The sequence below is a fragment of the Mastigoproctus giganteus genome, chromosome 12 (assembly GCF_048544385.1).
Source record: "Mastigoproctus giganteus isolate SK-2022 chromosome 12, ASM4854438v1, whole genome shotgun sequence".
NCBI lineage: Eukaryota > Metazoa > Arthropoda > Arachnida > Uropygi > Thelyphonidae > Mastigoproctus > Mastigoproctus giganteus.
In genome coordinates, this window is record NC_143586.1 from 107,335,880 (window position 1) to 107,360,872 (window position 24,993).

Consider the following 24,993-nt stretch of genomic DNA (forward strand, 5'->3'; position numbering starts at 1 on the left):
CTGCCATAGGCAGGTATAAACTAGTGCAAATGCTCATTTTGGAATATTTTGAGAGCATCTGTCAAATATTATTTAGCTTTGCCTTAACTATTAATAAATATCTTTTGTTTATATTTCTATTTGTGATGCTAGTCATTAATGTAACATACCTTTGCAAAAAAAGGATTACAAATGTGAAATTCCTAGGTGATGCACTTTCTTTGAACACCACTTATGAGCCAAAACATTATGATCGCCTACCTAATATTTTGGTCCTCCACGTGCAGCCAAAACAGCTTGGACATGGACGAGTAAGGCATGGACACTTCAAGATTTCTAAATGTATCTGGTACCAACATGTAACCAGCATATCCTTTAACTCCTGTAAGATCCGTGGTTGAGACACTGGAGATTGGAGTTGGTGTGCCAACACAAACCACAAAAACTCAACGGAATTGATGTCTGGGGAATTTGGAGGCCAGGGTAATAACTGGAAGTCTTCCTCATGTTCCGTGAACCAGTCTCGCACAATCTGGGCAGTGTGGCATGGTGTATTATCCTGCTGAAAGACAGCACCACCAGAGGGGAAGGCCGTTGCCATGAAAGGGTGTACCTGGTCGGCAATGATGTTTAGGTAGGTGGTAGACGTCAGAGTGCCCCGCACATGAATATCCAAAGATATCCTAGCAGAACATCACCCAAAGCATGACACCACCACCACCACCACCACCACCACCACCACCAGCTTGTTTTTGTCCCACAGTGCATCCAGGTGCCATCACTTCCCCAGGTAAATGTCGCACACGTACCCAGCCATCCACATGTTGCAAAAGGAAACATTATTCACTGGACCAGACGACCTTCTTACAATTACTCAAGGTACAGTTTTGATGCTGCATGCCCATTGTAGGTGCTGTTGCCAGTGAACAGTGGTTAGCATGGGCACTTGGAGCAGCCTGCGGCTACGCAGCCCCATTTTCAGAAGGGTTCGATGTATTGTGTGTTGTGACATTTACTGTCATCACAATCATTCCAATTACTGGTGAGTTGCACCACAGTTGCCCTTCTCTTGCCACGTACCACCTGGGAGAGCTTTTGCTCACCTCAAGCAACGATGGGCCGTGGTTCTCCAATATATCGCTCGCAGTTCATGGGCTTCCCCTCCTTGGACCACTTTCAGTAGGTATTAACCACGGCTGACTGTGAACACCCCCACCAGCTGTGCTGTTTCGGATACACTCTGACCTAGTCGCCTAGCCATTACAATTTGGCCTTTGTCAAAATCGCTTAAGTCCGCTGCCTCTCCCATCTGAAGAACAAGAGTAATACTGATTAACGAAGCTTAGTATCAGGTGTTTTTTATACTGTGTCCCGACCTGAGCACGCACCGTAGTTCACCTGCAGTTGCTTTGATTTGCATAACGACTTGCTGGTCACAATATATATATATATATATATATATGTGCAAATAGATGATAAGTGTATGTATAGGAGTGCTGACCTGAGAGTGTAGTTACAATGGAAAAAAACTAAAAGTACCCGAAAAATAAAAGCAAATTACTTGAAAATTATATAAATAAAATTAAATAAAAATATATAAATGGTACTTAATGTTGTAGGTCCTAAGATTTTAGCTTCATAATCAAGGGCCGGCTGCCAAAACCAAAGGAATCACAGCAATAAGCAAGGCCTCTGTTTCTGTTATGATGTATACATGGTGGGCAGAAAAAACAAGCAAATGTATACATCATAGCCGACCCGACAGAGACCAAAAAGAAACAGAAAGCAAAACCAAATTAAAACTAAAGCAAATAACAAGTAGAAAGTAAAATTAAGCTAAAGTTAAAACCAATTGATTCCAGTTAAAGAAAAAATAATAATAATGAATAGCAAAGTGCAGTACCTGAATTTTAACAAAGAAAACCCAATGATGGAGGAAAATAGTCAGGATATGACAACTTCCTGTCGAACCAAGTGAAGAGAACATAGCAGGGCTGTAACAGAGACCAAAGAAGTAGGCTGATAGTTCCCAGCGAATTTATAACAGATAAAGTGACTCCAAGTATAGGGGGGGGAAACAGGTGTGAATTAGTCCAAGTGAACTGTACCCGTGTGACTGGAGAGTAAGTAATTAAACAGATGAGGCAACTAAACAGCAAAGGGGAGAAAATTAGACTAATAAAGTAGCGTTTAAAATCTCTAAACTTTGTCTTAGAAGAATAAAGAAGTGATAGCAGAAAAATAGTATCCCAAAATTGCTTTTGGCCAGCCTAATTGACACAAGATATAAGATGTAGGGTATAAGAACAGCAAAATGCAATTGGAAGAAGGGGAGTGTAATGGTGCTCGGGCAGTCTGGAATTGCACAACCCGTACCTAAAGTAGATCCCTGGACATGGGACACATGAGGCCATGTGCCTCATGTGTTTAAGTCAGTAACGGTATTGTTTTTACAAATATGAGACTAGCAATGTCTAAAAAGAACAATAAGAATAAAAATAATGACAAAGTAGTTAGCAAAATAAAACAGAACATAATACCTCTGTATTTAGCCAATCCCTGGGCACAGAGTTTATATCTATACTATATGTACAAGCCTGAATGTAAAAGGCAAATATATCCAACAGCAATTACGTTATTAATATCAATAATGTTATCAATAAGTTTTTTTAAAATTTCATGATATTCGTTGCTTTCCTAAAATGATGGTAAAGGAAGGTGAAGGGAAACTATTACTGAGCAGTTTATTATGGTGTAATTTTAAATTTTATATTGCCTAAAAAGAGAATGTTGTTGTTACAAATAGTGGCAATTCTGATGCATTGGGAGAGTATTATATTTGCATGCACTTTTTTTGAAATGTAGGAGTGCCAATGTGTGAAACTGACAACTGAAGCTAAAAGCATCTCTTATTATATATGTTAATTGCCGTATGAGGGTTAGGTCTAAGAAATAGCTCAATAGCCATTGTTATTAGTTTTCTCCAGAGTAAGTTCCGGAGGATAAATACCAGCAAAGTCCTGTATAAATGTAGAGTAGTTGATCCCTAACAAGTCATCTATATATCTGTAAATCTGTATGTCTGAGGGCAGGGAAGTCTCAGACCAGTATAGGTTAGCTAAGACACAGCTAGTAGGGCACCTACGTAGCCAGGAGCAGCAGTGCATAGCACATGCTTCTTGATTAGACTGGGGTTCGAGCCCATGCCCACTAAATACGGAGGATGCAGAAAGGTCAGGGAATGATCACCACATATCCCAGGAGCAATATGGCCTTAGTTGCTAATGCTCCTAAAAACCAAATAACAAACAAACAACAAACAGGTAGTAGGGCTACCCATGGGGGGTACCTTTGATTTGCAGGTTTTGCCATAAAATATATAATTATCAGAAATGCATGGGTTTATGAGTTTGTTCCAATATACAGAATTACAACCAATAATGTGTTTGTAGTGATTGTAAATTTCATTCATGACTGATTTTATGATGGTTTGGTTTATGCTGATGATTAGGCTGTTGAAGTCAAATGTTTGAACACGAGTGATGTTGTCATTACTTAGAGCATCAATAACAGGTATATTATTACTAATTATTCTGCTATCAGGAAGGATGTCCATTATAGGTTTAAGTAACAGTTCTAAAGTTTTGCCAGGTTTATGAGTGTAACTATACTTACAAGAAGTGATGAACCTGAAACATACCAGGTTTTTGTGGAACTCAGGTATGAAGTAAATAAAAGGAAATTTGTAATTATTAATGCTAATTTTTAATTTCTTGCTGAAAACAATTAATTTCTTTGTGATTATACTGCTGTTATTTGAAATAGCCTTGTAGGTGGCACTGGAATTTAGTTCTGCACTTAATAAATATTTGGAAATAAAGGGCCTTACAGGTAATGGCATAGTTGCAGGAGGCTTTATCCACAGGAGTGATGACAAAATGTTTGTGCAAATCTGCCAATTGTTGTTGTAGTTTAGAAAATTGGAATTTTAAACTAGTAGATAGATGCCCATGTGGCATTGTCTTATATTGATGTAGCATCTCAGCTAGTGCAGAATTAATCTATAATTGAAAAGTTTCAATGGGGATGTTATGATGGTAAGAAAGCTTAAAACAGAAGTTGAGCAAATCATGACATAACTGTTTTTTGAACAGTGTGAAGCTGGTTTTAGAATATAATCTGTATTTGAAGCCATAAGACATGATGGTTCTTAGTTCCTGGTTTGGAATAATATATTTAGGTTGCCTGTTATATGACCAAAATGTGCATCTACGAAAGGCTGTAAGTTTGGCTGATTGCAAATACATCCATGGGAAATAGGCTCAAGAGAAAATTTATCCACAATTGGTGGCTAGATGTTTATAATTACAGGCTGAGTCTGAATGGTTTTGAATATCTGAATCTGGATATATAATGTTCAAATTCTGGCAGCCACCAGGAAGTAGGTCAGTCAAATTATGAAGGCAGCTGTTAATGTTGAAGTTGTCCAGGCATGTATTGTATTTAAACATGATGGTAGTATTATCTTGACTATTCAGCTTGATGCTGGATTTTAATTTAAATTGAAAAATTAATGGTGACTGTTACCTGTCACACTTCACCTTCAAGAGCTTCAATGCAGATAACGGGATGAAATCTAATATGAACAAATGTGGTCTTTCTGTGCATGTCTCAAATTTAAGACACACACACATTCATCTTTGGAGACATTATGACACATTGACACTTGCTTCCTCCTCATTACATTTTCATTACACGCAGAAACAATTTCATAGTGAATTACTGAGACACTGCATTTGCATTGCAAACATACAAATGATGCATCTCACAAGAATGTTTGTTTTTATCTTTGCTATCATATCTCTAATAATGTGAAATGCATATGAAGATATGTGAGGCACTTTGCTGGCTCTTACTGCACATACCATTATTATTATCCTGTCATATCACAAAATAAAACATTACGTTTTGTGCATTTGTTTCCCTGAGATGTCCATTTGCATTCTATTTTCTACACATCAGCTATACATAAATATGATAACTAGATTTATTTTTAAAGATGTCGCTTTATCGAATGAACAAACTTCTTCAATAACTCACCTCTCTGGTGGCAATCCCCTATAATCTGTGAACTGAATAGGTGGCGGTCTGCTATACATATCTCCAGGTTGAGATGTTGGTGGAGGACCAGGTGGTGCACCTTGTGAATGTGGAGGGAAAAATGCTGGATTGATATGTGGAGCAGGAGGATGTGCAGTTGGAGGAGGTATGTTAGGAGGCATTCCAGGGCCTGGACCTGGTACTAAAATTACAAAAATTTATTAGAATAATGAGAGTAACATAATAAATGAGGAAAAGCTACATTAATTCCACAAATCAAATAATCAAGACAATATTTTGATAATTACATTGCAATTTCCAAAATTTAAGAAAATCAGACTTGCCATTTTGATTTCTTCTCTCTAATAAGTTCAGTTAATGAGGGGAAATTATATGTGGCATTTAAGTGTAGATATCATTAAAGGTCATATTCTCAGCCATGGTAAACCAAAAAATCTAACATTAACAATATTTAAAAACCAATTAACTGTATTTAGATAAAAGGTGCACAGCAAGTAGCCATGATATTAGGTACACATACCTATTACCAAGTAGGTTTCCTTTTAGTCCTCAGTACAGCCTGAATTCATTGTGACATGGACCCAATAAGATGTTGAAAGTGTGCCACAACGATGCTGACTCGATTACTTAGGACAGCGGTTGAAAATTTTATAGTTGTGGGTACTACACCAATGAGGCGGATCCACTTTATACCACAGGTGTTCATCTGGATTGCATTCTAGTGACTGGAGAGGCCATTTCCATAGACTGAATTCACTCTCATGTTCCCAGAATATTCTGCATAATGATGAGTTCTTACATCATGTCATGCAGGATCATCTAGAAAAGGCAGCAACGTGGATTTCTTATTTAACCAATTTGATTGGATACTATTAGCACTAGTAGAGGCATATGACACAAGAAAGCAAGCTTATATAACATCAACAAAAAAAAAAAAAAAAAACGCTTCCTATTTCACTCATCCATTCACTCCAAATATTTGTCTACTTCTGCCTTGAACTTATTTCAGTTGCTGACCTCCACTACAACAGATGTAAGTCTGATCCAATTCTATCAACCACCCACTGACTAAAGGAAAATTTCTGCACATCTATTCTACAATTGTCTTTCCCCAATTTGAATTTATGTCCCCTCAGGGGAGTAATCTGAGCAAGAGGAAGAATCCCATTAGAACTGAGTTTGCTCAAACCATTCAAGCCCTTATACACCTCAATTAGATGACCTCGAAGGTGCCTAGTCTCCATAAGCTGCAATTTGCAGTACTAAACACTTTCTTGGCAACACCAACCTTTGTTCCACTCACCAATCTTGCTGCCCTTCTCTGTACTCGTTCCAGCAGCTCTACATCTTTTCTAAAATGATGCCTCCAGCATGCAGTACTTAAAGTGTGGCCAGACCACTGCGTTATACAAGGGGTCAACACCTCCTTTATTAATTTTTCAAATAAACTCATTTAAAAACTTTCCACTCAGTTAAAGTAATGATTATATAATTTCGATTAATAATGTTTCATTTATTGAGAAAAAATTAAGTTAACAAGATACTGACATATCTCATTAACTTCATGAGATTTCAATCCAAATACCACCACTTTGCTTATTAGAGGCTTGAAGTGGTGAAACCCATGTTTAGTCTCTAGAGCAAAGTCTTCTGCATCTCCCCCCCACTTCTCCTTTAACCCGGTACTAAGTACTATAGGTTTTGATACCTTTCATGTTTGTGGGTTTTATTAAAAAAAAAAATAAATAAATAAAAAAAAAAAAAAAAATATATATATATATATATATATATATATATTATGTGGTTATTATGTTTGGATTTATATATTCTTTAAGATTTGTGTGTTCTTCTGTGCAGCGTTAATGCCATTGTTATTTTGCCTTTAGGCCAATTGTACATTATACGCGCCAGTATAAATTCGTTTAATTGTAGATTTTTATCTATTAATGGTATTTTACATATAAGTATTATTGTTCATACAATTTTGTAATCAAGTTAGCCTATATTAGGTTATCTTCCTTTCATGTGGCCTATACATTTTAAGTATAATGCTAAACGATAATGATTTTTCATAGCATTTTGCTAATGAAAACATTTTTATCTGTAGCGAGATAAATCCTAAATTCTATATAAATTTAAATGATAATACTACATCTTAAAGACTGTACCAATATATAAAATGATATAACGTATTGTGATTACATCTCGTGGTCGTCAATCCCCTACTTCATCGGGAGCTTTGAGTGGATTGAGAGCCCTTTTCGATGTAATGCGTCATACTTACTCGTTTCTGTCTGTACCTATACCAGTTTTGCTATTTTAGTTTATATATTCAGGTTCATTTTCTTAATATTATTTTATATTAATTTTTTTTTAAATTAATACTTGATTTTTATTTATTTAAATATTACTAGTTTATTTTTTTATCGATCTCTTCAGCAAACTGTGATAGCAAACTGTACACAAAGCCCAACGAGTAAGTATTCTATATTGTAATGCTACTACTACTTACTTAGTGTTGTACTTCGGTGGAGGCCGTTGAGTAAAAAGGGGGTTTCCCGCCTTCTATTTTGCTTTTATGGGTGAATACTTACTCGTTGGGTATTCAGCAAACTATCACAGTTTGCTGAAGAGATCGATAAAAAAATAAACTAGTAATATTTAAATAAATAAAAATCAAGTATTAATTAAAAAAAAAAATTAATATAAAATAATATTAAGAAAATGAACCTGAATATATAAACTAAAATAGCAAAAGTGGTATAGGTACAGACAGAAACGAGTAAGTATGACGCATTACATCGAAAAGGGCTGTCAATCCACTAAAATCCGCTGATGAAGTAGGGGATTGACGGCCACGTGATGTAATCGCAATACGTTATATCATTTTATATATTGGTATAGTCTTTAAGATGTAGTATTATCATTTAAATTTATATAGAATTTAGGATTTATCTCGCTACAGATAAAAATGTTTTCATTAGCAAAATGCTATGAAAAATCATTATCATTTAGCGTTATACTTAAAATGTATAGGCCACGTGAAATGAAGATAACCTAATATAGGCTAACTTGATTACAAAATTGTATGAACAATAATACTTATATGTAAAATACCATTAATCGATAACAATCTACAATTAAACGTATATATATATATATATATGTTTAATTGTAGTAATTTAATTTATATATAACCATATAAATTAGAATAAGGATTAAAATAAAAATAAAATAAAGCAATGCCAGCAGTACGGCAAGACAAGAGTGAAAAGGCGAAGTTAAAACTAAATTCAAATCAAGCAGGGAGGGAAGAGACGGGTAACAAGAGTAAAAATATTGCAGCAGAAACTCTAAATTAATTTAGAAAATCTAAATATACGAATAATAATTCTTTGAAATTTAAAAGTCAATTAAATAGAAATTTAACGGTGCCCCCTCTGACAGGCACCAGGTCCAAATTATGTGAAATATCACCAAACAGAGATTTAAACCACTACAATAAAACAAAACAAAAATTGACTGACCATTATGCCCAATCTCGACAGAGGACCACAAGGTCAATAATGGTCAGGGAATCGCTGCATTTTGAACGCTAAACAAATCGCTGCAAAGGAGAATCGATCGTAAGATCATTCCGCCACACCGATCCCCGGATCGAATTGCCCATGCAGGGAATTGAACAGCAGTGGTCCTTATGCAGTGAAAATCAAAAATAGAACAGACATGAGCACTCTAGTGCAAAGCCACACTACTGACAAAGTAAACTTAACCCGTTTATATAAATGAATAATGAACTATAGATGGTAGTACAGGCGTAACGTTAGCAATTCACCCAATACTATCATGTGACATAATTATACATTAACTTAAATAATGTTGAAATAGTTGGAAAACGGAATATTTCATAATAAAAAATAAAAAGGAGGGTTAGTGGTTTAAATCTCTGTTTGGTGATATTTCACATAATTTGGACCTGGTGCCCGTCATAGGGGGCACCGTTAAATTTCTATTTAATTGGCTTTCAAATTTCAAAGAATTATTATGCGTATATTTAGATTTTCTAAATTAATTTAGAGTTTCTGCTGCAATATTTTTACTCTTGTTACCAGTCTCTTCCCTCCCTGCTTGATTTGAATTTAGTTTTAATTTTGCCTTTTCGCTCTTGTCTTGCCATACTGCTGTAGAGGAATATGCTTTTTGCTGCCTCTGATGTATGCTGTACCCTCCTTTTTATTTTTTATTATGAAATATTCCGTTTTCCAACTGTTTCAACATTATTTAAATAATATATATATATATAACAGTGGTCGTAAAAACAATTTTTTTTTTTTTTTTTTTTGCTCCTTGTTAAAATTCATGTATATTTGATGTTGTTGAATTCAAATATGGCAACCATATTGCTGTGACACCCAACAATTTTAAAGGAGAAGGGGTTAAAGTCAAAAAGTGTCTAGTAAAAACGTCTTTTAAGAAAATGTTACATACAGTACTAAACATTGAACAATGGGTCTATTTAGCTTATTTACAAAAATGTTTATCTGATAACAAAACACTTATTTTGTCATGTTTTGTCTTTTATAATCATCCATTGGTGTCTCCCATATGAGATTCTAACAGTAGTCTGCCAACATATTCGGACTCCATTTTTCCTGGTATTTTTTTTCCCATTTGAGAAATATCTTGGTGAAACCTTTAACCATGTTCATCGGAGACTGCTCTCAAGTTTCCAGGAAAAAATTCTAAATGGGAATGGAGAAAATGAAGCTTTGATAACAGGTTTTGGTATTCAGTCATTAACCAATGGCATTTAAAAACAGAGGGTGATGAGAACTTTTTAAGCACATATCTGAGTTTCTGAACATATTTTCTACAACAATCTGACAAAATTATTTGAGGGAGGAAACTGATGCCAACAAGTGTAATTAGAAATTTTAATAACTCCAGAAAGAATCAAAAATTAATTGAAATAAAAAAAAAAATGGTTTCCTTAACATGCATGCAAAGATAGACAGACACATAAGTTCTTTTATTATTATTATTATTACAAGTGATATATCACTTGTAATAATAATATATCACTTGTAATAATGCTTATAAGAATAACATTAGTTGCACTAGTAAGGTTAAAAATGTTTGAAAATTATGATATAAAATAAAACACTGAAATATATATATATATATAAGTTAAGTTCATATATGGCACATATTCCAGCCTGCATTCATATATCATCGGAGACTGCTCTCAAGTTTCCAGGAAAAAATTCTAAATGGGAATGGAGAAAATGAAGCTTTGATAACAGATTTTGGTTTTCAGTCATTAACCAATGGCATTTAAAAACAGAGGGTGATGAGAACTTTTTAAGCACATATCTGAGTTTCTGAACATATTTTCTACAACAATCTGACAAAATTATTTGAGGGAGGAAACTGATGCCAACAAGTGTAATTAGAAATTTTAATAACTCCAGAAAGAATCAAAAATTAATTGAAATAAAAAAAAAAAATGGTTTCCTTAACATGCATGCAAATATAGACAGACACATAAGTTCTTTTATTATTATTATTATTACAAGTGATATATCACTTTTAATAATAATATATCACTTGTAATAATGCTTATAAGAATAACATTAGTTGCACTAGTACAGTTAAAAATGTTTGAAAATTATGATATAGAATAAAACACTGAAATATATATATATATATAAGTTAAGTTTATATATGGCACATATTCCAGCCTGCATTCATATATCACTGCAACTAACATAAGCCAAAAACAGATATTTCTTTCAGAATAAAAGAAAAGGGAGAAGATTCAATCTAGTAATATGGATTACTATGTACATTCCTTAATTAAAAGCATTGGATTCTATTATTATTTTTTTTTTTTAATAGCCACTGCTTCCATGATTTGGGTGTGCATGTTTAAAGAGAACACTTTAAAATATTACAATATGGTTTAGATAACTCACCTGGTGGTGGTGGTGGTCTATTGGGTGGTGCACCAGGCTGTCCAGGGGGAGGTCCTACTGGTTGGGGTGGTGGATGGGAAACTATACAAAATGAGAAGTAAATCTTTTATTATACAAACACATTCCTCTACCAAAAATAAAAACTAGCCCACATTAAATCATTAAAAGAAAAGGGAAAACAAAAAAAAAAAAAAAATATATATATATATATTTTTTATATATATATATATATATATATATATAAAAAAAATATATTTATCACTTTCAACCTAAGATGCATACAAAAAAAAAAATACCGTATTTCCCCATGTATAAGACGCACCTTAATTTTGGGGCTCGAAATTTGAAAAAAAATGTATTACATAAAGTTATTGAACTCAAGTTTTATTCACCATAAAATTCATACAACTCATTACTGTCAAAACTCCTATCCATTAGCTTGTCCTCATCTGTGTCTGATGACGAATCACTGTCTTTATATATTGCCTCGTCCTCAGTTCCATCTATGGCATCTGAAATGGCACACTTCTTAAATGACTGACAACGATCTCACTCTTAATATTATCCCAGGATCTTTTCACCCAGGTACAAACTTCTCCTATAGTTGGCTTCTTCACTCTTCCTGCTGGTGTCCAATTGTCCCCAGAAGACTTCATCCATTGGTTCCATTCATCTCTCATGTCAGCTTTGAAGGGTTCGTTAATGCTGACATCAAGTGGTTGGAGCTGGGATGTCAAGGTATGACTGCAAGTTTTGTTTTCTGCTCTGCAGCAATCTTCTTTGTATTTTCTGTTATGTGTGCCCTGAACTGATCAAGCACCAATTGAACCCACCTGGTCTCCTGCTCCAAAATTTCTCAAACCAGATCTTCATCCCATCCTGATCCATCCAACCCTTGTCATGAACGTGGACAATCATTCCTCGAGGAATGTCTTCTTTTGGCATTGATTTGTGTTTGAAAATCAGCATAGAAGGCAGCTTGGTTCCGTCGGCACAACAAGCTAGAACAACTGTATAATGGCTTTTTTCATGTCCACTTGTCTTCACAGTTACAGTTTTCACCCCCTTCTTATCAACAGTTCTGATGGTGGTGGTGTAACTTGGGACATCAAATTGAAGGGGGACTTTGTCCATATTTGCAATCTGTCCCAACTCAAACTGACGTGTCTTTCGACATTGCATGACAAAACAATGAAATTCAAGGACCTTCTGCTCATAGGTTTCAGGCATCTCTTGGGCAAGTCTGGTGCGTATACGCATGCTTAGTCCATTCCATTTCATGAACCTGAAGCACCAATTGTGTCCTCCTTTGAAATCAGTAATTTCTTTTTCATCAGCAATTCTTCTTGCCTCATGCTGAACCATCTTTGTGGACCCAGGAATTCCAATTGGCCTTTGCTCCTCAATCTATATCTTTAATTCCCTCTCTAAATTAGGCCATTTTGCTGACTTGCCTCTCATGGCCTTCTTCTGCCGTGGCGTTTTCAGTAGGGTTTCTTCTTCCCGTAGCCAGTCTCGGATTGTTTTCTCAGTTGGAGGAGGACCAAACTTACGTTCAGCAGCACGATTTCCATTCACTTTTGCAAACTGGATCACGTTTAACTTGAATTCAGCACTGTACGAAAATCTTTTCTGAGCCATTTCTGGGCAGAACGTGGCAGAACGTAACTTAATATACTGGTAACAAGTACGAAACAATGAGTGCAAAGACAACAAGCGCGAAAAAAGCAGGAAATGTAAGTAAAAAAAATCTACAACCACTGTATAAGATGCACCCAGTTTTTAGACCTCAAATTTTTCGAAAAAAGATGCATCTTATACATGGGGAAATACGGTAACTTTCATTGAGCAAATTTTAAAGAAATTATTTGAATGTGGACAATGAATAGTTATTCACAGCAAATTACATTAATAAAAACACTAATAGAACACATACAAATGTTACATAAGTTTATTGAAACAGTTATAAGGAAATAAAATAATCATTAAATAACCATCAAAACTAGTACTTAACATCAAGGCAATGTTTTAAAATGCAACTGAGTAAAGTCATCACACCTACTTAGGCATTTAGCATTAGCAGTGGCATATGATGCAAGAAAGCAAACTTATAGAGCAGCAGCCACAAAAAAAAAAAACTTCCCATAAACCTACTCATTTGCTCCAAAGGTTTTTCCTTAATTTGAATTTATGCCCCACCACCCAAGTGATAATCTGATCAAGCAGAAGAATCCCATCAGCACTGAGCTTGCTCAAACCATTCAAGGCCTTATACACCTCAATCAGATCACCTCGCAGGTGTCTAGTCTCCAGATGCTGCAATCTGCAGAACATAAGCCTTTCTTAGTAAGAGCGAACCTTTGTTCCTGTCACCAATCTCACTGCCCTTATCTGTACTCACTTCACCAGCTCTACATCCATACTAAAACGAGGCCTCCAGACCTGTAGGCAGTATCCAAGGTGTGGTCTGAGTGCTTAACAGCACTGGACTGTTGCTGAGAGAGGACAGCCTGAGCCCAGTCAGAGATGGAGGTGTTTGAAGGAACGGTAACATCGGTTTGTGTGGCAATGGTTTGATATTTTTTTGCAATATTGGCATAGGTACGGTTAGGTATAATGGGTGCAATTAATTTTCTTGCCTCTTGGTAACTAACTCTGTTTTCAACTTTATATTTCACAATTTTTTTCTCTGTTTTCCACCTCTCACATGTCTTAGAGTAGGCAGGATGGTTACCTTTGCAGTTGGGACATATCATTTCTTTCGCCAAACAATCACTTTGAATGTGATTGGATGATCCACAGTTGGGACAAACTGGGTTCCCTCTGCATGTCGTTTGAGAGTGGCCACATTTTTGGAATTTATAACATCTCAACGGATTTTGTATGAAAGGACAAGTGCGGCAAAGTAGATATCCAGCTTTTACTGATGAGGGTAGGCTTGGACTATTAAAGGTAAGAATGATATTTCTGGTAGGTGTGAGAATATTGTCTTTTTTTATCATAATTCTTTTTACAGCAATTACGTTTTGTTCCTGAAGCTCTTTAATTTCTTCCTCTGTCACATTCATCAGGTCCCAACTAGATATTACACCCTTTGATGTATTTAGGTTGCATGTGGAGTTACTTTCAATGGAATACTAGCAAAAGTTGTCTTTTTTAGTAACTTCTCAGAGTGCCTGCTATTTAGAGTTTCAATAAGTAAGTCCTCTGATTGCAGTCTCTTAACCGTCTTGGGAGACCCTGCAATACCTTCCAGGTGTTTTTGAATTAAAAAGGGGGATATCTTACTGAGAGGCTGTTCAGAGAGTGAGTGCATTATCAAGAATGCAGGTAAGTCTGTCGCCGAGGGATTGGTTTTCAACCTCTTTGCTTGCGGCGAATCATGGTCATTTTCTGTGTTTGGCCGACAGCTTGACGGCTCTAAAGTTGGAAACATATTTTGTTCCATGTTGGCTCCTCTCAGACCCTGACAGATGAACTTCTTTGCCAAGGTTACCGGCCCCGCCATGGGGAGGCAGGAGCAGTGTCTGGTGTGACCAAGCGAAATTAACAGGAGTTAGTCTATTAAATATGAAAAAAAGAAAGGTGCCTTTCCTTTCTTGCTCTGTACAAGTGTTTTTGTAACAAGAGCTGTTTTTAAATGAATAAATTTATTAATGTCAAGAACGTAAAATAACTAGAAATCACTTTTGAGAAATCGCAGTAATAGCACAGAGTACAGGTATCTCTGACAATGTTAATTTGTACATGATTTTTTATTCTTCCATTCACTACTAACATGTTACTGCTGAAGCTGCACTTAATAGTTTGAAATGTATAGGAATTACTACTGACAGGACTGATGCAATGTGAGGCAGATACAATGGACTGACTGCACGTGTTAAATCTTGTATATCCTCATTGTGGGCGATGGGGATGCACCCCATGATGAGTCAGCCGAATAGCATAAGCTCACCAGGATGAATGAAAAAAATCTAGACTAATACAATGATTAAAGAAGAAGGTAATGAAATCCAAAAGTTAATCACAAAGTTAGGAATTAAATTAAAGCTCACTGTGGTAGTCAAATATAATTTATTTATCAAATTCTTAATTTCATCCCTTAAGAAGGGAGATGTTGAATACAGGTGCCTGAAATTATAGGTTTTTAGGCTGTGTACTGAACAGCAATTCCAGAGTAAAGGTCCTCGAGGTTGTCACAGACATTCTCTCAGATATGCCACACAAGCTGTACTTGCTACCTGGGAGTCTAAAACACTGATGGAACTGATATTCGGATGATATTCCAGTCAAGTGGACCCAATTTCGGCAAACTCTGGACGGTCTGTGACAGCCAAATCCTCTGCTTTGCACCTTCACGATGGTGGGACTGTCAGTAATCCTGGGTATAACCTCCATGCACAAGTACATGGTGGGTGACCGCCTAGGTGTGAACCAACGTGAGCAGGGGTCGAGGTATGGTGCCCACACCACATGAATGAATGCCGCCCCTCTATGTTACCAGGAAGTCCTAGATGGTAGATGACTCTCATCAAGCAGTGCAATACAACCACTTTGCTTATTGGAGGCTTGAAGTGGTGGAACCCATGTTTAGTCTCCAGAGCTAAGTTCCGGTCAACCCTTCCCCATCTCTTCCATCATTCAGTATAACTGATGTCATTTGAGGTTATGATGAACACCATTGCGAGATCCAAATTTCCTTACATTTTGACGGTACAGCTCTAAAACGGTTTTTGCAGGGCGGCCGCTAGTTAGTACACTGGACCGAACCTATTGGTAACTCTCTAGAAGGTTCCTGGATCAGTTAGTATATAATCTTGTTACCTCTACTCTGCCAGATAGTGACTAGAGGGAGTCCGAGTAGTATGTGCGTGCGGGGGGGCATTGTCGAGGCCACGTTATGTCAAGGATCTGGGTATAGTCGTACCATATGTACGCCATATCCAAAAATTTCATTACTTCATACAGCATGTCCCACGCACTTTTTCTTACTATTGAATACACCATGAATTGTCAAACTAATAGAGCAAGTTTATCTGCGAAAAGATCTAAATCTCCCAAACACTTCCTGATACATTTCACAAATATACGTGGTCTCAATTCTAATCTCAATGATGTAGAATTCTACTTGCAGTCTACAAAAACCCATGTACTTTTTCTGACAGAATCTCAGTTATCGGTTGATTCAATTACTGCTCATTTCAGTTCTCTGGCTTAAAATCTCTCTACTTCATTGAGTCAAATTCATCTGTTGTCTCTACCATTCTCTCAACTCCACTAATCACTTGGAGCTCTTCACTTGACTTCCTCTCTTTGCAACTTGACTCTGTCGAGTCCAAATTTCCTAACAGTGAGGTAATTTTCTTTGGTGATTTTAATGTTCACAATTCCAGCTGGCTTCCGTTTTCTAGTCACACCGACCCAGCTGGTCGAGATTCTGAGGCTTTTGCAATTACTAATGACCTTGCACAGATTGTTCATTTACCTACAAGAACACGGGACAATCGTAATCATACAGCCAACAAATCTTGATCCTTTTCTCACAAACAACCCTTCTAAGTACATGGTCAAAGTGAGAGGTCCTTTAGGCACTTCATATCACAACATGTTGATTGTCTCTTCTCCAATGGAGCCATTATCTCATGGCTGTTCACCAAACCTCATGTTGTTTAGCATTACAAGAAAGCAAAATGGGATGACTTGCGACATTTCATTTCTTCTTTTCCTTGGTCAGATTCTTCTTTCATCCTCTCAATATGCTGCCCATGCATGCTATAGTACTACACTTACCAACTGTATGATACTAGACTTAGGGGGAGTTTTCTGAGCAATGCAGATAAGCTGCCAGAGCAGGTCATGGGGTATTGCCAATGATATACGGGAATTATGTTAGTAGAGAAAAGAAGGTGATTAGCCCTTTGTATAAGGCAATGGTCAGGCCACAACTTCAGTACTGCGTACTGGTCTGGAGGCCCCATTTTAGGAAGGATGTAGAGTTGCATGAGCGTGTAGAGAGAAAGACAAGATTGAGGAGGGAAACGAAGGGGTCCTCTTACTAAGAAAGGCTTAAGTTTTGCAAATTGCAATGACTGAACACTAGGAACCTGCGAGGTGATCTGATTGAGATGTATAAGGCCTTTAATTTGTTGAGCATGCTGAATTCTGATGGCATTCTTATGCTTGGTCAGATTACAAATCTGATGGGGCATAAACTGAAATTGAGGAAAGATAGTTGTAGAATAAATGTGCAGAAATCTGCCTTTAGCAAGAGTAGATGATTGCTAGAACAAATTTAGCATTAGCATTAGTAGAGGCATATGATGCAAGAAAGCAAGCTTATTCAGCATCAGCCAAAAAAAAAAAAAAAAAACCCTCTCCCATTTCACCCCTCCGTTCGTTCGAAATACCTGTCCAGTTGAGCTTTAAATTTGTTTAGGCTATCAACTTCAACAACAAGTGATGGAAGTCGGTTCCACCAACCAACCACCCGCTGGCCAAAGGCAAATTTCCGCACATCTATCCGACATCCGTCCTTCCTCAATTTGAATTTATGCCCTCTGAGGTGATTATTCTGAGAAAGATGAAGAATCCCATTGGCATTGAGCATGCTCAAACCATTCAAAGCCTTATACACCTCTATCAGATCACCTCGCCGGTGCCTAGTCTCCAGACTCTGTAATTTGCAAAACTTTAGCCTTTCTTCGTAAGAGCAACCCTTTGTTCCATTTACTAATCTTGTTGCCCTTCTCTGTACCCGTTCCAGCAGCTCTACATCCTTCTAGAAATGAGGCCTCCAGACCTGTATACAGTACTCAAGATGTGGCCTAACCATTGCCTTATACAAGGGAATAATCACCTCCTTATCCCTGCTAGAAAAATTCCTGTATATCATTGACAAGACACCATGAGCTACTCTTGCAGCTCGTCTGCACTGCTCAGAGAACTTCATATCTGCCTGCACAATTACCCCCAGGTCCTTTTCATTCTCCACCACTGTCAGTGTAGTACCGCAGAGTTGATACATTGCTCTGGGGTTACTGTTACCCATATGTAGTACTTTACATTTGTCAATGTTAAACTTCATTTGCCACCTCTCAGCCCATCTGTTCAACCTTTCCAGATCCTGTTGCAGCAGCATAGCGTCAGTAGTGTCCTTAACGACCCTGCCAACCTTTGTATCATCTGCAAACTTAGACATTAAACTTGATATCCCATCATCAATATCATTCATAAACACCGAAAACAACAATGGACCCAACACTGAACCTTGAGGAACTCCACTAATAACATTAGTCCACGTTGAGCAGTGTCCATTGATTACCACTCTCTGTCTTCTGCCACTCAACCATCCCCTTATCCATAGCAGCAATTTGCCTCCAATACCACACTGCTCCAATTTGTGCAGCAGTCTTCCATGTGCAACAGTATCAAAAGCCTTTCTAAGATCCAAATATATAATATCAAAGTTATTCCCTGCATCCAGTTCTTTTGTGACTACATCATAGTATCCAATCAAATTGGTCAGGCAAGACCTGCCCTTAACAAAACCATGCTGCGTCTGAGCTATAACTGAATTCTTGTCTAGATGATCCTGCAGTGCTTCTTTAACCAGTGCCTCCATTAATTTACCTGGAACAGAAGTTAAACTAACAGGTCTATAATTACTTGTGTCAGCCTTTGATCCTCCTTTGTGAATTGGGGTTACATTTGCACATCTCCAGTCTATGGGTACCTCCCCTGAGTCCAAAGAAGCTCTCATAATTATGGCTAGGGGTTTGCATACTTCCTTTGCTGCCTCCTTTAATATAACTGGATAGATCCCATCCACCCCAGGTGCCTTTTTTATGTTTATCCTCAACAATCTCTCCTCCACTTTCCTCTCAGTTATTACAAAATCATCCAGCTCACTGCCAATGTTTACTTTACCTACATCATTCTCCTTCCTGAATAACTCCTCATGCGTGAATGTAGATGCAAAATACTCGTTTAGATTGTTAGCCACCTGAGCAGGATCCTCAACTGTTGAACCATCAATATCCAGTGGACCAATCTGATTCATCCCTTTCCTTCTCGAGTTCAAGTATGTAAAGAACTCCTTTCTGTTTTTCTTTGCATCCTTTGCCAAGGATTTTTCGTAGTCTGCCTTTGCCTGCCTAATCTCCTTTGTGACTTGGTTACAGACCAACTTATATCTATCATAGGCTTCCATGTCACCCATTAATTTGTATGTATCCCATGCATTTTTCTTCTCTGCCACATGTCTCATTAGTCCATCTGACAACCATTTAGGCCTAAACCTTGAACAATATTTCTTAGTTGGTATGTAAAGCCTGGTAGCCACCAAGATTAGTTCCTTGAATGCTTCCCATTTTGAGTTTGCTGTTGGTAACATCATCAGTTGGTCCCACTGTATAGAATTTAAATACTGTCTCAGACCATCATAGTCGCCTTTACGAAAACAAAAACCCTTCCCTTTACCTCTGATGGTAGTTACCTCCTTGAGTAAATCCCACTTCAACACACTGTGATCACTGCCACCTAGTGGTTCATTTATCTGTAGGTTCTTAATGCATGAAGAATCACTACTGATAATCAGATCAAGAGGATTGCTCCCTCTTGTTGCCTCACGAACATGCTGATGTAGAAAACAATCATCCAATAAATCCACAAAAGCCTTGCTAGTGTGCGAGTGACCAACCCACAAATTCCAGTCAATATCTGGGAAATTAAAGTCCCCCATTATAAGACTCTCTGATTTACTGGCCCACTCTATTTCCCTGTACAATATATTATTATACTCATCAGAGTCATTAGGCCTATAGCACACTCCTACTCTCAATTTTGATTTCCCTATGCTTATGTCACACCAAACTGACTCGACACTGCCCTGTCCATCGATGTCAACTGGCTTCACTTCCTTTGACTTTATGTGTTTCTTAATTAATAGCATAACCCCTCCTCCCCTCCTGTCCTGTCTATCCTTTCTATATACATTGTATTCCCCAAATTCCAGTTCCGCATTACTTATATCTGTGTGACACCACGTCTCTGATATCCCAACAATATCTGCCTTTGATGTTTTGAGCAATACCTCAAATTCAAGAGTAAATCCCACTTCAGCACACTGTGATCACTGCCACCTAGTGGTTCATTTATCTGCAGATTCTTAATGCATGACCGAATTGATCGACAATGCTCTCATCATATACTCCCTCCTATCGTGTCTGGGCAGAATTGCAGACACTTTCAAGTTCAACCCTAATTCACGGCTTTTTTTCAACAGTGACCTGTACTTGCTAAGTAATTCCGCCGGTCTCCTACTCTTAATATCATTAGTGCCAACGTGTACAACTATATCACCCTTTGTGCCCTTAAAAGATGATATCCGCTCTACAACGTCATCAACCTTTGCCCCTGGCAGACATACCCTGGTCCTATTCCACCTATCCTTTTTACAAAGTATGTTCCCCGTTTCCCTGACAATAGAGTCACCAACAACTACTAGTTCCTGTGGGACCAGCGCATTCTGCCTAGGGGGCTGCCCCTGTGTTGCCTGATGACCAAGTGCAAGCTCTGGCGTTGATGTGGGCAGCTGAGAGCTTGATGGGCCCCTCAATTTATTTCCTTTGAGGGCATCCACCCTGTCCTTCAAGGTCTCATAAAGGCCCATAACAACGCTGAGTTGTCGCCTGATTTCCTTGCACTCCTTACATCGTGCACACACAAAGACATCGCCCTTGGCAGTATCATGTCCCGTACCCGACTGCTCCGCAAACATCAAGCGAACAGTGCATTTTAATAGACTGTGATTCAGAGGGCAACTGCCCCCCTCAGTTCTCCCCTGAACCACAGCACTCCCATTAGCTCGAGCCTTTTGCTTTGCTGCTCTGGTCAGAGTCATGATTCCAATTTAATTCAATAAAATTTAAAACAAAAATTAAATCCTTAAGTTATATCCCAAAACAGTTATGTTATATATATATATATATATATATATTTTTTTTTTTTCGGTATCTAGTGTTCCCTTTATACAACTTCCGTATCACGTGTACCACTATAGTTATGTATTAATTATTTGTTACGATTAAGTCGTTATATATATTTATAGAGTTAAAAATACAATTTAATTGACAATAAAGTTTATCAAGATTAATAGATTTACTGATTAATTGACAATATTATATTATGCAGTATACTACACTAAGCTTATGCTATTGTGTAAAAATGGCGGGAATTCACGAACGGTATTTCTACGGACTCGTAAGTATTGATTAGCTTCGAAATCTCGCTATCTCAATTTAGACTAAACTAAGGATTCCTGCCTAGGTCTATAATCTACTTATAGAAGATAAGACATTGTGGAATTTGACAGCTGAAATAAATTCAAGCTGAACTAGACAAACTTTTGGAATGAATGGATGTGTGAATTTTTTTTTTTTTTGGCTGATACTACATAAGCTCATATATTTGCTTTCTTGCATCACATGCCTCTACTATTATTATTACTACCACCAAGTACCAAAGGTCACATGTTAAAATTTCAAACATTATTTGTGGATCCCCTCGAATATCACTATGATCCTGCAGGTGACAAGACATTTCGAGAAATGCTGTTCTAGAGTTTCCTTGACTGCAAATTATTATTTTATGTATATATATTTTTCTTTTTCTGGTTTACAAGGTGGTACATAAGCTAGCATAGCATTAGCAGAGGCATACGATGCTAGAGAGCAAGCATACGCATCAGCCAAAAAAAAATTAAAAAAATGCTCCGATTTCACCCCTCCGTTCATTCCAAATCCAGCACAGCCTTACAATTATTTAGGCTATCAACTTCCACAAGAAAAAGTGGAAGTCTGTTCCACCAATCAACTACCTGCTGGCTAAAGGTAAACTTCCACACATCAATCCTACAACTGTCTTTCCTCAATTTGAATTTATGCCCTCTCAGGTGATTATTCTGAGCAAGAGGAAGAATCCCATCAGCATTGGGCATGCTCAAACCATTCAAGACTTTATACATCTCAATCAGATCACCTCGCAAGTGCCTAGTCCCGAAACACTGTAATCTGCAAAACTTAAGCCTTTCTTCGTAACAGCAACCCTTTGTTCCATTCACTAATCTTGTTGCCCTTCTCGGTACTTGTTCCAACAGCTCTACATCCATCTTAAAATGAGGCCTCCATACCTGTATACAGTACTCAAAGTGTGACCTGACCCTTATACAAGGGGATAATCACCTCCTTATCCTTGCTAGAAAAATTCCTGTATATCATTGACAAAACACCATGAGCTAATCTTGCAGACCGTTTGCATTGTTCAGAAAACTTCATATCTGCCTGCACAACTATCCCCAGTCCTTTTCATTCTCTACCACTGTCAGTGTAGTATCACAGAGTTGATACGTTACTCTGCAGTTACTGCTTCCCATCTGTAGTACTTTACATTTGTTAATGTTAAACTTCATTTGCACCTCTCAGCCCATCTGCTCAACTTTTCTAAATGACAGAAATGCATACTGTCATTACACTAATGACAGTATGCAGCAGCATACTGTCATCAGTGTCATTAACAAATCTTTCTTACTGTCCAACATTTAAGCCTGATATACCATCATCAATATCATTTATAAATACAGAAAACAACAATGGACCCAACACTGAACCCTGAGGGACTCCCCTAATAACATTAGTCCCGAAGAGCAGTGTCATTGATTACCACTCTGTCTTCTCCCACTCAACCTACCCTTTATCCATAGCAACAATTTGCCTCCAATGCCACACTGCTCCAATTTGTGCAGCAGTCTTCCATGTACAACTGTATCAAAAGCCTTTCTAAGATCCAAATATATGATATCAAAGTTATTCCCTGCATCCAGTTGCTTTGTGACCACATCATAATATCCAATTAAATTGGTCAGACCAGACTTCCCCTTATCATTCCTATGCTGTGTCCAAGCTATAACTGAAGTCTTGTGTAGATGACCCTGCAGTGCTTCTTTAGCCAGTGCCGCCATTAATTTTTATGGAACTGAAGTTAAACTTACAAGTCTATAATTACTTGTGTCGCCCTTTGATTCTCCTTTGTGAATTGGGATCACATTTGCACTTCTACAGTCCTGGGTACCTCCTCTGAGCCCAAAGAAGCTCTCGTGATTATGGGTAAGGGTTTGCTTACCTCCTTTGCTGTCACCTTTAATATAACTGGATAGTCCCATCCACACCAGGCGCCTTTCTTATGTTTATCTTCAACAATTTCTCCTCCACTTTCCTCTCAGTTATTACAAAACCATCTAGCTCACTGCCAGAGTTTAGTTCATCTTTGGCATTCTAATCCCTGAATAATCCCTCATGTGTGAATGTAGATGCAAAATACTCATTTAGTTTGCTAGCCACCTGAGCAGGATCATCAACAGTTGAACCATCGATACCTAGTGGACCAATCTGATTCAACCCCTTCCTTCTAGAGTTTACACAGGTAACGAACTCTTTGCTGTTTTTCTTTGCATCCTTTTCCCAAGGTTTCTCATAATGGTCCCACTGTATAGAATTTAATCAGCCTTAAACTAACCTCCTTTGTGACTTGGTTACAGACTAGCTTATATCTATCATAGGCTTCTGTGTCACGTGTTAATTTATATGTATCCCATGCATTTTTCTTTTCTGCCATGTGTCTCAGTAGTTCATCTGACATCCATTTAGGCCTAAATCTTGAACAACATTTCTTAGTTGGTATGTAAAGCCTAGTAGCTTCCAAGATAAGTTCTTTGAATGCTTCCCATTTTGAATTTGCTGTTGGTAACATCATCAGTTGTTCCCACTGTATAGAATTTAAATACTGTCTCAGATCATCGTAGTCACCTTTACGAAAGCAATAACCCTTCCCTTTTCCCCTGATGGCAGTTACCTCTGTGAGTAAATCCCACTTCAGCACACTGTGATCACTGCCACCCAGTGGTTCCTTTATCTGCAGATTCTTAATGCATGAAGAATCACTACTGATAATCAGATCAAGAGTATTACTCCCTGTAGTTGCCTCCCGAACATGCTGATGTAGAAAACAATCATACAATAAATCCACAAAAGCCTTGCTAGTGTGCAAGTGACCAACCCACAAATTCCAGTCAATATCCAGGAAATTAAAATCCTCCATTATAAGACTCTCTGATTTACTGGCCCTCTCTATTTCCCTGTACAGTTTTTTAGCTGTAACACTAATAACCATTATTGGCCTATAAAATTATTGTGTCAAATAAATGCTAATCTCCTCCCTCTTATAACTTCTCTCTCACTATTCTTCAGTAATATCTTTCTTTTTTTTTTCATCTTAAAATTAAATGCAACTGCTGGTTGTGGTTAATTTTTTTGAATATGATGATTGGATGCAATGGCAGAACCTTCCAAATCATCAGTATGTGTATAAAAGATAGATTCATATGTACATTTCAAACAGTATTTCAAATTTATTAAAATCAAAATGTCTAAAAGTATCAAGTTACCTGGTGGTCGGTCCCATTCATGATGCGGTGGTGGAGGAGGACCCCGTGGATCCGGTGGAAGAGGACCTCTTGGACCCATTGGAGGTAGCGGCCCTCGTGGTGGAGGCTAAAGTAAAATATCATTACAATCTAAGGCATTTCTCATGTATAATCTACATATGCAATCACTGTATAATGTAATCTACATTACATCATACAGTGATTTTTATAATCTCACATATAATCATCAGTACAGAACAATTGCCGACCGGGCTAACCAGGTGGGTAAAGTGCCTGCGTGGCAACCCAAAGGTTGCGGGTTCAAATGCCGCCTCGGGCTTGGATCAAAGTACTACAAAAAAAAAAAAAAAAAAAAAAACTTTGGGAGGTGCATTATGGCCACAGAAGCCGATGCGCCAACAACTATTAAAAAAAAAAAAA

General features: G+C 37.5%; 1 protein-coding gene across 3 annotated transcripts in view; it reads right to left on the minus strand.

Moving 5' to 3' along the window:
- Cpsf6 (cleavage and polyadenylation specificity factor subunit 6) overlaps nt 1–24,993 on the minus strand; it is an 821,382-nt gene that overhangs the window by 389,195 nt on the left and 407,194 nt on the right. For all 3 annotated transcript variants that reach the window (XR_016547729.1, XM_090386823.1, XM_090386824.1), the window contains 3 exons: nt 24,574–24,679; nt 11,076–11,156; nt 5,080–5,281 (listed from right to left, as the gene is read on the minus strand). Coding sequence is in view for 2 of the 3 variants with exons in the window: in XM_090386823.1 (XP_090242949.1) it covers nt 5,080–5,281; nt 11,076–11,156; nt 24,574–24,679 (389 nt within the window). In the remaining variant the exon portion in view is untranslated. The remainder of the gene's footprint in view (nt 1–5,079; nt 5,282–11,075; nt 11,157–24,573; nt 24,680–24,993) is intronic.